This window comes from Aulonocara stuartgranti (assembly GCF_965226115.1).
Source record: "Aulonocara stuartgranti genome assembly, chromosome: 8".
In the NCBI taxonomy this organism is placed as follows: domain Eukaryota; kingdom Metazoa; phylum Chordata; class Actinopteri; order Cichliformes; family Cichlidae; genus Aulonocara; species Aulonocara stuartgranti.
This window is the reverse complement of record NC_138959.1, coordinates 2,277,719-2,295,059: the sequence shown is the minus strand read 5'-3', so window position 1 is coordinate 2,295,059 and position 17,341 is coordinate 2,277,719. Positions and strand designations below refer to the sequence as shown.

Below are 17,341 nucleotides of genomic sequence, written 5' to 3'. Positions count from 1 at the left end.
GAATAAACTCTCAGGGAGTTCAGATTAACTACATTTGAGTGTACATGCGTGACCATCGAATGAACTCTAGTGCAGAGTTAGAGTAACTCTTTTCCGGGAGTTGATTTTTCAACTCTTTATAGGAGTTAAAACTAAACTCTCACGGAGTGAAATTTCTACTACCATATAGAGTAAAATTTAACTCATAACTAGAGTTAAGTTTGATATTAACTCTTTTGTAGTGTTACTCATCAATTGAAAAAAGTTTTAGGTTTTTGGTGCAAATTACTACAAAAACACAATAGTGATTATTATGAATGTATGGATTTTATTTATCAAAAATAACATATTCAAATATGAATGCTGCATGGATTAACATACATTCTGTGTAACAGTACTGTAATAGCATAACATCCACCATTATTGGCAGCTAAATAGTTGAGGTCAGATAGGCCTAACATTGGGCGAAAAGAAAAAAAAAACAGAATTAAAGGAAAAAAATGACTACAGAATAAGCACTTCTTGTAATGCAGTGTTAACGTGAGGAAGACTCTGTAAAGTCTCCATCAAGCCAACAAATTAAGTAATGCAACTCTCTCACAGAACATAAAATTGTGAATCACACCCATATGACATTTGGGCATCAAAACATTTGAAATGTCTTACTTTCTCCCTTTCTAGGACCAGTATCTTCTTAAAAATGGTTTCATTTACCTGAAAAGCAGGACACTGATCATGGAAACACATTTCATGGTTAACATGCATAACAAAAACAGAGAGAGAGCGAGAGAGAGAGAGCAAGTCTTATTACACACTACAGTTGCAGAGCAAACTACATGAAATACTATATTAAATTATTTTTCTCTAATCTGTTTTATCTTCGTGTTTAAGCTTTTTCAAGTAATGGCAACTGAAGAGTCAAGTATAAGTCAATTAAGTACTGTATCTACATTTCTTTCATGTATGCTGTCCAATAGAGGCTGAACCATTTGAAGTCCGGCATCACTTGTGTCACTGCTCTGACTGCTGGTGGTTGAGACAGACAATGTATCTGTTAGACTTGGAGAGGAGGGCTCTTCCACATGTTGCTTCAGGACAGTCAAATCTGAGGGTGACAAATAAAAATATTAGAATACAAGGTATATACAATCAAAAACACAACACAACAAAGATACCATTTATGCACACAGGGCCAGTAAATTGCACGGTTTGATTAAATTATACTTTCTCCCAGGAGAACAGATGGTTATTTTGTATTTTATTATGGTAATATACAATTTACATACCACAAGGTGTGAGTGTCACATAGTGTGTTAGGTCTGAGCAGTCACGCAGCTTCTTGGATGATTGTGTTTCCAGGATGTCTGAAATGCATGTGATAAATCCAACTTACTGTTGAGCCATGAAAACAGCATTTTGTGATTGTTACCACAGGATATTAGACAAATTAAAAATGTTTATTTAAGAGTAACTGTACAAATCAAATCCTTCAAAATCTATCAGAGCATATATTTACTTACCTTCAGCTGTATAGATGACAAAACACACCTCTTTGCCTGCTGCAAGTGCAGGAAAGACATCCTCATCCACCTCTATACCCTGCTCATCCGTGACTTTCAGTGCTGCATTTTCTGGTATGAGAAACTTCTGCTGCACTGAAGTAAAATCATCACTTAGTTAATAACAACATTATCATTTCTTCTTTAATGACTTAGTACAAACCATAACTTACCTGCTCTCACAAAATCTGTGAAGCTGACTTCTTCCAATTTTGCATATTTCTTTGTCTCTCTGTGTTTTACTTTTATCAACATCTTGGCCACCTACGGAAAAAAATACCTTTACTACTATGAAACACAACACAAGAAGAAGAGGTTGTTTATGGTGACTCTATGTAAACTGTGTATAACTTAATCAACGAACACTGTCTTACATTGAGTTAGCCTGTCCACACTAAATATTGCTTAAAATCTATTTAGCTAGGCTGGTTTAGCAGACAATGTGACTGCATGTTTGCTGTGTCCTTGTCTTTACAGTTCTGGAGACAGGGTTGTGTGCATGTCTCAGTGTGCAGCAGGACTAACTAACTGATGTTAATGGTACCTCAACATCTCATCAGTGCAGGCTGCACCTCTCTTTGGTTAAATACGGCCATTACCATGAGTCTAAACAGAATATTACTGTAGTTAGCTAACGTTAAATTAAACGTTGGTGTTAAAATTAAGAAATAGAAATAAACGTTTTCATTGACAACGTGAAATGTGTATCTTAAAATACAGTAAGATAAGTAAGTTAGCTAACTTTTGACTAGCATTAGCCTAGCTGCTATCTCCAAATCAGCATAACATACAGAAAACACATGTAGTGCTAGTTAGTTAACTTTATATTTTACTTGTGCATCCATGTAACTGAATATATATATATAAATAACATCACTACACTCACAGAAAATTCCAAAGTAAATAAAGTATTTTTACCTCCTACATGTCGGAGTCCAAGAAAGAAACACAGATAGGCGCTGTAACGGTCGACAGACAAACAACACCAGCAATGTGTTGAATTAGACTCCTTAGCACCCAGTGAATGAACACCTAAATATTACACCGCTTTAGAGTACTCCCCAACACTGACTGTAGTATAAGGTGAAAAATAAACTCCCGGAATGTAACTCTTGCGCACTTTTATGCCTAACTCCAGAATATTTAACTCCAGTGATTTGCTGTGTACATTTACCTCCTTTTTTTATTGGAGCCACTTGCACCATTTCAGGAACACTACGATAGGTTGTTTGCAGATGTTTGGAACAGAAAGATTGAAAATATTCTCAACTGCAATTTTACCTTTGCAATTGGCCGAGGTAACTGGGCGTTTAAGGGTCATACATCAAACGTGCAAACAATACTAAGTGCTGCTGACTCTTAGATGCTGGAGTGGGTAATGTCCTTCCTAATACCGGAGGAAGCAAACTGGACTCTGTGATCTGTAGTTTTGCTTTTGTGCATTTTTCTTTATTGCCTGTCTTCAACTCTAATGTCTGTCTCGGTGCTGCTCTCTTGGCTTCACTCAGTCTTCCTTGAACAAGACATTAATCTCAGTAGGACGAGCCAGTTAAATAAAGGTTAAGTAGATAAAACAAATGTGTAATGTGTCCTTGGTGACATCTTTACCCATTAAGTCTAAATGTAAAATCAGCAACTCCTCAGTTCCTCCTCGGCTTGTGCTGCTCGTAGGATAACACCATGACACCGCAGTCCACGGTGACTCTCTTAAGGGATGTTCAGGATCATTTTACTGTGTAATTAAAACCCTTGCAGCCCCCCCTCTGCCACAAATGCACAAATCCTGCCTTTGCCTCTAATTGTTCTGGCACCGGCTCTGGAGTGGCAGCGCCGGCCCTGTGCTGAAGTCACCGGACTCTGGACGGTCAATTTAGCTTCTAATTCTTAAACCTTATTGACTTGAACAGTCCTGTTATGTCCTGAAGGTTCAAGTTAGAGGGGGGATAAAACAAAGCGGCAGCGGGGGGGTAATTAGGACGCCGGAGGAAATTAAACGTGCTCGGAGTGTGGAGGATTAGAGCATTAGAGGAACGTACCCGTCCAAATGTTCAGTTTCAGTAAGTTGGTAAGTTTAAATTAAAAAACAAATCAAAACAAGACTTTTAATATGCGTATGAGTCAGAATTTTAGGGAGACACTATTTGTTAGAAGAAAACACTGATGAGAAAGCACCCGAGGAACACATAAAGCTCATACTCAATCACGATTTGAGCTCATTTAGGTAGAAAGTGAATAGGACGGGGCCTAGTAGCGATCCCTGTGGAAACGAACGAGCCAGTTGTCTCTAAATTGTTGTATTCGCGCCTTCGTTTTATTGTTTTTAATAAGGAATAATGCCTTTAATATATTTTAATATTGCTTGAATTTATTGTCAGTTATTGCCAAGTGTCTCATGGCTCAGTTTTCCTCACTGCTGTGAGTGTACTACGCTTCGATGGCATATTGAGTCATTGTGGTGTTGGTTGATTGCATTTGGTGTACCAGCAGCTCGCTGACCAGTCAGGTCCCCAAACATATCCTTGTATTTCATCCTGCTCGGCTTCACGGCGCTACACCTACTCGCTTTGCACAAACCCGAAGGCTGCTGATGCAGAGTTATGGCTGCGATGGCTTCTCAGTATAGCACAGTGTGATACTGGTGGATTGGAAATCTCTAAATCAGGCCTTGGCTTCAGCAGCTGACACATAGCGCTGCTGTGGCAGCGGTCCAGCCGTGGCACTGCTACAGAGCCACTGAACTCGGCGACCTCTCCACGGCCAGTTTAGACACTGACACCATTTAATCCTCATCGATTTCAACAGTTCTACCATTATATCAAAGAAGAGCGGGAGGCTGAATACAGGGAAGAAATACGGCAGATGAACAGGAGCTCTGTGTTAATTTGTCTCTGCTGAGTCTTTAGCGGTAGTATTAATAGGTCAGGACTGTAATTTGATTTTGTCTCTGCGTGCGTGGTCATTAGAGGAACGTAATAAAAGTATAATATTTTAGGCTCATTTCATTTTTTCCCCATCAGCAGCTTGGCTAAACTCCCACTGGTAGCTTTCAGGGGTAACTAGCTGTAAGTTTACAGCTCGAGACCTGCAGACTTTCAGTTTTCAGACACATAAAGAATACAGACAATCAGCTGAACCGAAGAGCTGATGGTTATTTGTGTCCTGCTAACTCAGCAATTGAAGATGGATTTAATCGTTAAACATCTGATTACTCAGTTAAAATTGTCCACATGGTCACAACTGGATAAACACCTGTTAATAATCAGAGTAAATCCCCTCTTACCTCTGCAGGACTCATTCTGAGAGAGACCGACCTACAAGAATCTGAAACAAACTGGGAATGCTCCAGGCCACCAGATTTCCAAACCTAGATCCAGAGCCACTAGAATCTGACCAACGCAGACTTGCAATGAAAGTAGCATGTAAAAGAAAAACGACCAGCAGAGATTGACGAGTGACAGAGAGACTAACTGAACGATAAGAAGGGTGTTGCTGATGTCTGAATGCTGCTGCATCATACTTATCTCAACAGTGGTTTTATACCAACAGTTTATTGTGTTTCCTCTGGACAGCAGGTCCTGTTTGATAGCCTCAGAGGCCACCTGCTGCTGAGCGGAGCTACGGGTTCAGCTGTAGGATATCATTTACCGCCCGATAGGGGACAATCTTGCCTGAGAGTATGGCAGGTTATTATCAGGGCTGTTATACCTCTATATTACTGATTGCCCTTACCACTAACCGGTCTACTAACCAGTAAGGGGGGGGGACTCCAGAGGCAGAAGACTTGAAAGAAGACCTCGATGAAGGTTGTTAGTACACTGCAGAGAAGTTGTTGTTGCTCTTTAAGGATAAACTGTTTAGGCTCGTTTTTTTCCTCTAGCAGCTTTGTTTTTCAGAAGTTACAGACCTCCACGTCACAACCTGCTTTGGCAGAAGTTTACTGGCAGAGAAATGTTGCCTGATTTCTTCTTTCTTCCCTAGAAGTTACCCGAATAACGTGTTTGGCAGACCTGGTGAAAAGCTGTACGTGGTGGTAGTGCAAGGCACAGTCAGTTTAAATAAAACTTTGAAGAACACGCTCTTAGTGACTTATGGTACACTAGAAGTTTAAGTTTTTTAGGTACACCTGTTCAGCTGCTTGTTAACTCAAATATTTAATTAGCCAATCACAGCAGCAGCTTCAGGCAGATCATTGATGGCCGGATGATGTTCAAAGTCAGCACCACAATGGGGAAGAAAAGGGATTTAAGGGACTTTATTATTGATGTCAGACAGGCTAATCTAAGCCTTTCAGAAACTGCTGATCAGCTGGGATTTTCCAGCACAACCATTTGTAGGCTTTACAGAGAGTGATGTGGAAAAGAGGAGATCCAGTGAACAACAGCCTTGTTGACACCAGAGGTCAGAGAATGACCAGACTGCTAAAAATGATAGGAAGTAACTGAATTAACCACCCGTCATACCAAAGTATGCAGAAGAGAATCCCTGAACAGTGAAGCTGCAGGAGACCACACCGCCTCTCCTGTCAGCTAATAATCGTCATAAGCTCAGCAAAACTACACAAAAAAGAAAAACATTGGCTAGTCTGATGATTTCTGCTGCAACATTCAGACTTAATGGTCAGAATTTGGTGTGAACTTCATGAAAGCATGGATCACTTACTGGTATCAACTGTTGGTGGTGCTGGTGGGTGTTGGCACACTTTAGGCCCCTGAGTAAAACCTGAGCATCACTTAAACTCCACAGCCTGCTGGAATATTGTTGATGACTATCCTTTTCTAACCCATCTCAGTGAACTCAAACAGCTCCCACAGCATCCAGACCTCACTTCAGCAAAGCACTGTGGGATATGGTGGGACGGTAGTTTTGGATCATGACTCTGCAGCAGCTGTGTGATGCTATTGAGTCAATGTGCACTAAAATCTCTGAGGAATGTTTCCAGCGCCCTGTTGAATCTGCCATGAAGCATTAAGGCGATTCTAACAACGTCCAACTACTGAAGTTGCCGGTTTAGTGTGCTACACAGTTTGTGTTACTGTGATGGACCGAGCAGTGAAGGAAACTTAAAAAAAAAAGATTTTTTATTTAACCCAAAAAACATAATTGGTTAACTCATGCAAAAAGAGTCAAAATCTTGGGCTCATAAAAGAGGTCAAAATAACAAAACTACTCAAAGTTGACAACACTACAGATAACTCAAACAAACTGACCTCACTTAAGGAGACAAAGGGGAAACTTACATAGTGGCTGATCAGCCCACAAAAACAGGAGAAGGGGTAAAACACACAAAACCTAACTAAACCTAACATAATGAACTCCAATTCCCCCCCGGTCCCGAGTTATGGCATGAACCAATTTGCAGTCTTCCTTTAAAGCTCGCTCCGCCCCTTTTCCACCTCTTGGCTCCTTAATCAAGAGACTGGAACAGCTGCAACTAAGGTAACTCAGAAAACAAAAGATTAATCATACATAACAGTGTAAACTAAAATGTGCGCACTTATTTTAGAAGGAAGTGTTATGTGGATATGTGAATTAACTCTAAACCAAAACCAGTTATTGTCCTGTAAATTAATTACTATATTCAAAGAAAGACAAATGTGAATGCAATGTTACTTATATGTCTCTACTAACGTGGTGGGTATTACCACTGTGTGGCTGTAGGTGCAGCCATCACAGTTACCAATAAGAATGTAGTTTAATGTAAACTGTTATCTGACTGTTTCCCATGTTTAACACGTAAATACATCACTGAGAAACCTGCATCAGTCACAGCAGAAACTTCTAGCATGACATTGAGAGTAATCCCACAGCCTCAGACACTCGTATCAGCATCCAGACAAGGCGACCTCCCATTAGAGCTCCTGCGCTCGCCTGCAGATAAACTTTATTTAAACCACACTCGGCTTTTTGTTTCTGTTGACTTACCTGCAGGCCGCCGTTTCAATCCAATCTGCATGGCAAAGAAAAAAAAAGTGTTTCCCACTTGTTAGCCGGAGGTGGGCAATTAGTTGTTTCACATACTGTTTCTCCAGGAGTCGTCTGAAATGCAGCCGTGCTTCAAGTGGATAAGCCCTGCTGGTGGCCGTGAGCATTAATTAGAATTCACCGTGAAGGTATATAATTTAACCGCTTGTCCAGCATAATGTGTTTCAAGAGCACTATTGACTCCTGCATTGTGGCTCTAATTTGTATTTACCTTGCCCTTCGCTCTGCTCACCTTCAGCTGTGAAAACAATCCCAATTATTTCGGGCATTGGCAGCGTTCTGCTTTTTTGATGCTATTTTTTGGATGATTGTGTTTGCCCTTTAAGGAAGAGACATCCTGCTGGTTTTTAATAATTTTTTAATCTCTGAATTCCTCGCCTCCTAGCCACCTTCTTTTTTGTGATTCCTGAATTAAATCAAATTTGACTGATGTAAGCTGAATTAGCCACTGCTTATGAAAACGGTTCGTCCGTGCGTTTCTCTCTCAGTCGAGCCGATGCTGCTTGTGATGAACACCGGCGTGCCGTCGGCTCCCTGTACATCTTTTTCTGAGCCAAGTGAACCGTGTCGCCTCCACCAAATAATTAATTTCTCATCCGTGCTCCCGTCCTCGCCTCCCCCTCCCTGCTCCTCTGCTCTGAACTCTTGGCTTATAGATTTCACAGTTCAGGGAAGTTGCAGGGGAATGAAACTGTAATGGGCTTCTTGTTGTTGCTTGTTTTCACAGAATAATGGAATAAAAATGTAGCTGGGAAATAAACAACACCTCTCTATTTTTCTTCCTCTTCCTCTCACTCTTCCTACCACTCTCTCCCTTTGGCTTTAGATTGTTATACACTGTGTTAATCAGATGCTAGCTTAATGCAGGTGAAATGAAATCATGTGTGCACTGTAGCTGAACATTAGATTGGACTGGAAAGGAGGGGCTTGGGTGATGGGGTTATTTGTTATTTGAGCTGCTTTGCTCGTCAGCCGTGCGGCGTGCTGCAGACTTTAAACCTGTGACGTGTGCGGCGTCGCAGTGTAGAAACCCTGCTTTAAATATTTTGGCTGTTTTGGGCCTGGAGGACTCAGGTGCTGACTGTCGCTGCTAAAGTAAACAAACGCATGTCTTTAAGAAATGCACCACTTAGCTCCTGGTTTAGCTAAGTGATGCTAATGTTCCTGTTCTGTGCAGTATGGGGGAGGGGCTAGTTTGAAAGATTATTAGGATTACATGTTGTTGAAAAATGTGCAGGCAAGACAGTCACACGATGTCCGCTATCGCTGGCCGCCGTTTCTGCTGCTGCTGGGTTAAAAACAGGAGTGTACGATTTTGTACACGTGAACCGGTCACGGCAGATGGCCCCGCCCCTCCCTGAGCTTGGTGCCTTTTGAGGTTTCTTCCTTTCAAAAGGGAGTTTTTCCTTGCCACTGTTGCCAAGTGCTTGCTCATAGGGGGTCATCTGATCGTTGGAGTTTTCTCTGCATTGTTGTGGGGTCTTTACCTTACAATATAAGTACTTTGAGGTGACTAATTTGCCGCCAGATAAGTCGAATTTTTAAAACAGCATTTTAATGCTACATGAGCACAGAAGCTCAAATATTCACGGATTATACGGAAAGATGAGACTTTGTCGGTGTTGTCGGCGTGGTGACGCCTGTCGTTCAGGAGAGTACTGCAGAGAGTGTGATGACATTACCTGAGACAGGCTTCAAATTTGTCTTGTGGTTTTGCCTTATTTGTTTTTACCTTTGAAAGGTTAAAGTTGTGTTTCAACAAGGGTGAACCTTCCAACAACAGCAGAAAGTCCTCCTGACAGACCGAATCTGGTGCAGGATGCTTGTTTACTCCGTTTGTTAACCGTTCACATTATTACTCCAAATGATATTCAGAGCTGTTACTCTGAAGCTGTTGTTTTTTGGTTCCACTTTTCAATGTTTACTGAGAAAATAACCCAGAAAACTCCTGCTGGCAGGTACCATAGTGTTTGTGTAACATTCACATACATCTGTCACCTTAATCAGTGAAATTCAGTTTGTGGATTGATATTTTTCTAATAGCAGAACTATTACGTATTATGTCTGTGAAGGTTCTCAGTCATCCAGGTCATCGTAGTCAAAGGAGCTTGGAAAGAAAAGCGTCTGGACTTCTTTAAGTTGCTTGAAGACGTTTCACCTCTCATCCGAGAAGCTTCTTCAGTTCTAAGGTCAAATGGTGGAGAGTCCCAGATATAAACCTAGTGGGAGTGACCCCCCACAGAGGGACAAAAGGACCCCCTGTGTCGTCCACCCCCAGGTGGACGACACCTGGGTCAAAATCAAGACACTGCGCACATTAACGCTGTGGATAAAAACATCAAGTTCACCAGGGAAGACACAAAGGACAACTGTTTGCCTTTCCTGGACTGCGCTGTGCACATGGAAGAGAACGGCAAACTCAACATCGAAGTTTACCGGAAGCCCACACACACGGACCAGTACCTCCTCTTTGACTCCCATCACCCTTTGGAACACAAACTTGGAGTAATTAGGACCCTACACCACCGGGCAGAACATGTTCCCTCTAAGCCTGAAGGGAAAAAGAAGGAACACACACATGTAAAGGAAGCACTCAAAACGTGCGGCTATCCTAAATGGGCGTTCTTAAAGTCAGCAAAGAGGCACAGAAAAGAAGACCAGACACCAGCGAGGGAGGACAGACGCAACAACATTGTCATCCCCTATGTAGCCGGTGTATCAGAGAAACTCAGGAGAGTTTTCTCCAAGCATGACATCCCGGTGTATTTCAGACCCAGCAACACGCTCAGACAGAAACTGGTTCACCCGAAAGACAAAACGCCAAAACACAAACTTAACAATGTGGTGTATGCTGTACAGTGCAGCGAGGAATGCTCAGACCTCTACATTGGAGAGACCAAACAGCCACTTCACAAGCGCATGGCACAACACAGAAGAGCCACCTCCACAGGACAAGACTCAGCAGTCCATCTGCATCTTAAGGATAAAGGTCACTCTTTCGAGGATGCCAATGTTCACATTTTGGACAGAGAGGACAGATGGTTTGAAAGAGGAGTGAATGAAGCATCTATGTCCACTGTGAGCGACCATCTTTGAACAGAGGCGGGGTTTACGACACCAACTCTCTGCCATCTATAATCCAGTTTTGAGATCCCTCCCCAGACGCCTTAACGCCCACTCACATCCTGGACCATCTGACCTCAGGAATTCGCATGATAAGGTGGGGCCAGGTTTCACAATGAACACACCCGAAACTCTGGCTGATTGGGACCCACGCCCAGTTTCCCACCTTGGCTCAGGCGATTAGAGGATCATCAGGGGTCCTTTTGTCCCTCTGTGGGGGGTCACTCCCACTAGGTTTATATCTGGGACTCTCCACCATTTGACCTTAGAACTGAAGAAGCTTCTCGGATGAGAGGTGAAACGTCTTCAAGCAACTTAAAGAAGTCCAGACGCTTTTCTTTGCAAGCTCCTTTGACTATTACGTATTACTTCACAACACTCACAGAAAACAACATACCCAATGATCTCGAGCCAAAAGCTTTGAGCTGTGAACGCAATTACATTCCTCCTTGACATCCTGATATGAAAGCTGCATTTTTTAAACGACATGTATTTAATTCAAGCCTGCCGTGCACAGTTTAAAAAACGGAGGTTTTGCCAGTTTGTGTGAAGAATCACAATACTGAACAGTTGTTACATATTAAGTCCTTTCAGCATAAAAATACCTGATTTTTAGGGATGAGTAATCCAACCACTGAACACAGCACTCGCCGTGCTCATTTAAACGTGCATATACTGCACAAAGAGACGTTTCACAGCGTTGAATCGAGAAGTTTTCGTCAAAACTTTCTTGAAGTTTTGCTTTTGGATTTTTGTTTTGGCAGTTGCTTGTTCAATTTGGATGCTACCTGTGCAACCCACCTCCTCACACACAAAGGAACACTGAACTTCTGCCAACATCAGCAGCAGTTTGTGGTGCAGTGATGAACTCTGGCTGCAGCTCCGTTGTCAGACAGACATTCAGGAAACTTGGGGTTTGTTCTAAACTTACTCTGACCCGTAACATAGGAAGTAATCCTCCGCGGCAGAGGATGAAGTTGCTACTTTGCAGTGTTGTCAATTGATAGAAAGTTTACTTTTGGAGAGAAACTGAACTCCTGAGACTTTCTTAACATACTGCCTCAAACAGCATGTACTTTCACAAGTTCACTAACTTGCAAAGGTTCAACTGTTGGACTCCCTGATCCTGCGCCTGCATTAGCTGCTGTCCGTGGTCCCGTTTCTATGAAAAAGACGCACCTGCAGGACGTTTAATGAAAGGTGGAAGGACAGAGCTCCATTGAGTCATTAACGTAATGACCGTCCCCCGAGGATGACCTTATCAGACACGCCGCCTGCCTGGGAAGTTTACAAGCGGCAGAGTCGGCAAGGACAGCCCGGTTACGTCTGTGAGTGGAACGATTTACAACCCGGCTTTTACCGTGCTCGCTGGTTATCCGGACAAGAGGAGATGGAGGGAAAGACGGATGAGGCGAGGTTGTAGAGTGTGGAGTGAAGGTGAAAAGGATATGTGAGCAGGTTAAAGGGTGATAGGTCTGTCTAGCACAGGCCTGTTGGTGGAACATTTAGAGAAAATTCTACTACAATGGCAAAAAGCTTTGGACACCAGGCAGAGCTCTTTGTGACGAGCGCCGTTCCTGACGCTCGAACCCCAGTTAGCTCCCCCGTAGCACTGCTCTTTATTGTGGTTACATGAATATGCATAGGTTCATTAACATATGACATCTTACATAGGCATGCATGTGAACAAAGAGTACCGGTCTGTGTGCACGTGTAGGTATGGCCCTGTGAACGCCTCCCTAAAAAGCCGGTGCCAGCGGTCCACCAAAACAAAGGGCTCTTATGCTTAAACAGACACAGAGTAGGTGTCCTCCTATACCATAAATCAGTAAGAGAAGGTATGACCTCTCTCATGACCTTAGGATGTGTGTGGATGGCACACAGAGTCTTTGCAGACTGCTAAGGGTCAGACATCCTATCACTATACAATATATCTCTAAGCATAAATGAGTATATGTTTCTAAGCATAAATGACAATCCAACAATATAAACCTAACAAAGGGAAAAAGTTAGTAAAAATGACACAGATAATGTAAAAAGAAAAAAAAAAGAACTTTGCAAATTCGTTCTTGCACATTTGCACAAAACATTAGGATGCTGTGTAAATAAAAATAGAATAAAATGATTTACAAGTCTCATAAAGCCATATTTAATTCACAATATAGAAAACATATCTATTGCTTGAACTGAGGAAAAAATACAGGCAGTCGCCACCACTCAGCCTTCTAGCAGATACAGCTGTGCCATTAATTTGAAAATCCTAGGGGACTTCCTTATCAAGTTATTACATTCAAAGGTTTTTCAGAAAACTTGACTGAGGTTCTGTTTGTTCTGGAAAGCAAAGTCTGTGTTTGGGCTCCACCAGAGTTTAAAGTTGAGTCAGACTTCAGCGTACGTGCTAACATCAAAATGGCCGAGAATAAACGAGATGGAAATCAGTTTGTGATTCGTGGAGGAAAACTTGGTCGCAGAAAAAGAAAAAGCGGGCGATTTTCTGCTGGGCTCGCTGCTACATGTAAAACATATTCTCTTTGATGCATATCAGATCACTCAGTCCCCATGAGGTTCCCACACACTCCCTCGCCCTGTGTGTGTGTGTGTGTACGCGACTGTGTGTTGATGCAGGGAAGGTCGGGGGTCGGTTACTGGGACACTAACAAACAGGCAGACAGGCGTGCCAGCAGGCCGTGTTGTTTCTCGTCTCTGAAACCTCATTTTTGCTCATTTTCTAGGAATTGCACAGCCAGTAAAACACCGTAGAGTCCCACCAATTTCACAGAGTACTAAAAAAGAAGACGGTACATTAAACTGGAGCAAACAGCAGAAGCATATTTGCTGTTTGAAACTTTCAGTTTCACATTAAAACTTTCAGAACAGCAGCTAATTATACAGTGACTGCTCTGCGGCTTCAATCATACTCGCTATGTTAAAAGCCCAAGTTTGCCCATCAGTTTTTATACACCATTAAATTAGTATTCTAGTGTTTCATCATTGCCCCACCTCCTAAAGTTGGGGAATTTTTAATATTAAAGCACCGACTGAGGGCCTGGCTCTAAACCCCGGCGGTCACATCATCCATTTAGACCCATTTTTATAATCCATTTACCGGTTAACCGCTCGTTCCTGCGGCTGCGTAGCTTGGCTTGTTCGCTAGCTGATGAATGCGGTTAATGGACTTTTTCACGCGGGCTCCTTTAGATGGGAAGTTCTGAACAAAGACTGGTTTTAGTGGAGCTTCTGAGAGTAGGATGACCTTTGTCCAGTTGATGGTGCCGGGTGTCTCGGCTCTCCGGTGGGCCACAACGAGAGCCCGACTCCTTACTGACCTGGAGAGTTGAGGTAGAAGGGCGCTGAATAACTACCTGCAGGTAATAAAAAATAAGTTATGAGACACTTAAATACAACACAAGAGTTAAACTAAAACCTAAAAATGTGCTACAAAGCACTAGTAATATATCATCACTGTGATATTAAGACAGGACCAGATGTCTTAAAACACACGCAGTCAAAGCACGTCAAGCACGATGAATTCCACAAACCACTGAAGCACTAAGACAAAAACACTCAGATGAACTGAAAAATCTGAAATCTGTCAGAGTTGAAAGGAAACTTGTCAGTCTCGTCCTGTTCAGCAGGATGAATAGGAACAACAGACTCCTTCAGCATTGTACTGCTCTCATTAAATCCTTATTATTCCTCTTCTTCCCCTCTAATCAGCCCTGTTGACAAATCTAAACAGCTCTGTGACTCCTCACTCTGATGTGAAATTAAAGAAATGAGGCTTTGACGGCGGCTCGGCTGCAGGCTGTCGGTGACGTGCCTCTGGGATGTGACGCCCAAATAAGTCATTAAAATTAGCACCCCGATCCCTTTTACCTGTCGACTGTAGCTTTATTACCTTTCTGATGTGCGTTATTTGTTTCTTTCCTGTTGCTGCGAAGACTTCTTGGTTCTATTGTGCCAGCAGTGACAGGAAATGTGTGAAGTTTTTATTCAGCAAATGAAATAAAAGCCTTTTTTCAAACATAGTTATGGCTTTAAAAGAATCGCTCTCTTCATTTAAAGCCCACAGTGAAAATCTCGGACATTCGAAATGAAGCACTTCACTCTGTTCTCTGTTCTCCATGCTTCTGTGACATCGACGTTCACCAGAATTAAGCATGATGGTTTCAGTCCTTCAGCTTGACTCAAAACAGCTTTAACAAATTATGAATTCGTTACTTGCCAGACTTTTTGGCTACAGTAAAGTAAAGCTTGGAGAAATTTGCAGTGTAAGCCGAGGAAATGCCTTCAATAAAATGATCACAGCATCCGCAGACTGTGCTCAGCTGTCAGCCCTCCACACAGGGAGTGTGATTTAAACTACTTCAGCATGCCCACAGTTAGTAAATAAGTGCAAGCCACTTTGCAACCCAAAAAGTGAATGTATGGTTGTAAAGATGACTGACAATGAAACTTTGAAGGACGAAATCTTTAAATATAAGTAAGTTAAAGAGATGTCAGGCACCAAATCAGGCTGTGGTAGTTCATTTATTCAGATTAAAAAGGAATCCTGAATCCTACAGACAAACGGATATAAGAATCGTAAAATATTGAAGCAATAATTGTAAATGAAACCCTATCGCTGTAGTGACTAAAGAAATGCATGGTGTCTTCATGTGAATTTATCAGTAAACCAGTTGAACACGGGCGGAAACGTGTCTAATGGAAACGAATGCTAATAAAATGCATCAGACTTCATGTTACGCCGCCCTGCAGCCCCTAATCTCTCAGCACTCGCAGTGCAAGAGTGTTCAGCTGTTGCTAACTGACCAGACGTGGTGAGGTGTGGATAAAGGCTGAGGCAGGCTGTCGGGTAGACACACCGGCGCTTTTAGCTAACTTATTATATAATTTGAAATAAAACCTCTTCTCTGTGGAATTCTGGTGTTAGAATCCATATTTATGTTGCAGATCCGGCGCCGGGTCGTCACATAAATGGGGGCTCGTCCGGGATTTGAACCCTGGACCTCTTGCTACCCAAGCAAGAATCATCCTTGAAAAAATAGATCTCGGTTCTGAGATTGACCCCGCCCACAAACCCCTAACTCTCATTAGGTTAACCTGCTGGATGAGGCGAGGTTATCTTAGGATTTATAGGATACTTGACTCTTCCAATTTAAAAAAAACAGCAAAAGCAGAATTCAGAGTAGAGGAAATAAATGGCACCAAAGAGACTCATCTCTATGAGTGGTTTATTATTAGAATAAGAACAAAGCAGAAACCAAATAAAAAGTCAGGATCTTTTCTCAGCTTGTGTTCTTGGCCTGTATAAGTGAACATGGACCTGGGTGGTACTTGAGCACAGCTAAGGTGCCTGTGAGTGGTCCCTGTTCCTCTTCCTCCTGCTGCTGCTCCTGAAGTCCTTCCAGCTCTCTGTATAAATAGCAGCGTTCGAGGCATTTTGAAATGAGTCCAGCTTGGCCCGTTCTGCTCGCTGCAGCGAATTCATCCATTATGCAGAGCCCAGAGTCGCGGCCCCTCCTCTGCACACTCTTGCAAACCTGCTGCTTCTAAGTAGGCATACATGCATACAAACATATGCATAATCACTGTCCAATGCAAACATATGACAGCTCTCTCTCTGCCTCTCGCAAGCACCTCGTGACAAGAGCGCAGTGACCACATGCCAGGAGGCGTGTTACAAGCACCCTGTGTTTGTGCTACATGATTTATTTAGTGTTTAAACGTTCACACCATTGTGCCACCTGAGCTGCTTGAAATACACCGCATACATATTCACTCAAACACCGGTGTGCACATTATTATTTTCCTCTATAAATCTCTGTGCCTCCTCCTCTCGCTGTGGAGCAAATAGGCCTCTGAACTGAACCGTGCATCTGGAAAGTACGGCACATTACAAAGCCCCGGCACCGGGATGAAAATTTGAATTGCTGCAGGATCATAGTTCAGAATTTATGTACTCAGACTTTTAAAAAATGGACAAACCACAGGGGAGGGGAACGGCAAACACAAACTGTCGTGTCAGAGAGGGGCACGACAGAAACACCCGGCCTCGAAGGAAACAAAGTCAAGAGGACAACACCACAGAGGGTTTATTCACAGAACGACATCCAGAGTCCATCTAGGGCAGGGCTCCCCGGCTAAAAGGAGGTCTGCTGCCTCCGTCATCCAATCAATCTGAGGTCCCAACATTTTAAATGACCCAACAAAAAATGTTTCTTTCGTTTTTTGTCTGATCAATTATTCATATGTCCATTAAACCATCTGCTGAACAGACAAGTGCAATCCAGTTCAATACCAACATTAAACAAACAACAATTTAACAATGAAATTATGCAGTAGTCTTTGTGACATCTGTTGCACATAAACCAACATTAAAGTGCAAACAATTCACCTAAAAACCCCTCAATATTCAGGAAAATTAAGAAGTGATTCAAACTGCAGGAAACATGTTTGACAAACTCAACACAACTTCAGTGGGAGAAATTTGCATTTTAAACTTCGTGTGAAATGGGATCAATGCAATTCTTAAGCATGCACGCAAATGTTCATTAGTCAGCTGTGAGTGAATTTTGTCGATTCATCTTTAAATTTCAAATTTTCATAGTATTTTTGACAAAGCCAACTTTATTTACTCAGTCATCTCTGCACTTCCCAAGCTAGTAAGTTAGTTCTTCTTTGTCGTTTTTTTTGGT

The 17,341-nt window shown here is 42.3% G+C and overlaps 2 protein-coding genes across 7 annotated transcripts in view; one reads left to right on the top strand and one right to left on the bottom strand.

Annotated features, from left to right (window-relative positions):
• Positions 1-17,341, top strand: part of grid1b (glutamate receptor, ionotropic, delta 1b) — a 601,213-nt gene that overhangs the window by 168,180 nt on the left and 415,692 nt on the right. The window contains exon 1 of one of the 4 annotated variants that reach the window (XM_082544626.1): positions 6,961-6,974. The exons of the other annotated variants lie outside the window; for them this stretch is intronic. The gene's annotated coding sequence lies outside the window, so the exon portion shown is untranslated. Of the gene's footprint in view, positions 1-6,960; positions 6,975-17,341 lie in introns of those variants that run through there. 4 annotated transcript variants of the gene reach the window in all.
• LOC309713231 (uncharacterized protein) lies at positions 746-8,257 on the bottom strand. 3 transcript variants are annotated; one of them, XM_082544677.1, is made up of 6 exons: positions 7,461-8,257; positions 2,083-2,144; positions 1,712-1,802; positions 1,500-1,634; positions 1,266-1,343; positions 746-1,084 (listed from the first exon to the last, which is right to left on the bottom strand). In XM_082544677.1, exons 3-6 carry the CDS (start codon positions 1,791-1,793, stop codon positions 909-911), a joined length of 471 nt encoding a protein of 156 aa, XP_082400803.1. In that variant the 5' UTR covers positions 1,794-1,802; positions 2,083-2,144; positions 7,461-8,257; the 3' UTR covers positions 746-908. The 3 variants fall into 3 exon arrangements, with proteins under 3 accessions (XP_082400803.1, XP_082400802.1, XP_082400801.1); XM_082544676.1 differs by lacking the exon at positions 7,461-8,257 and having other exon boundaries at positions 2,083-3,529; XM_082544675.1 differs by lacking the exons at positions 2,083-2,144; positions 7,461-8,257 and adding an exon at positions 2,457-3,522.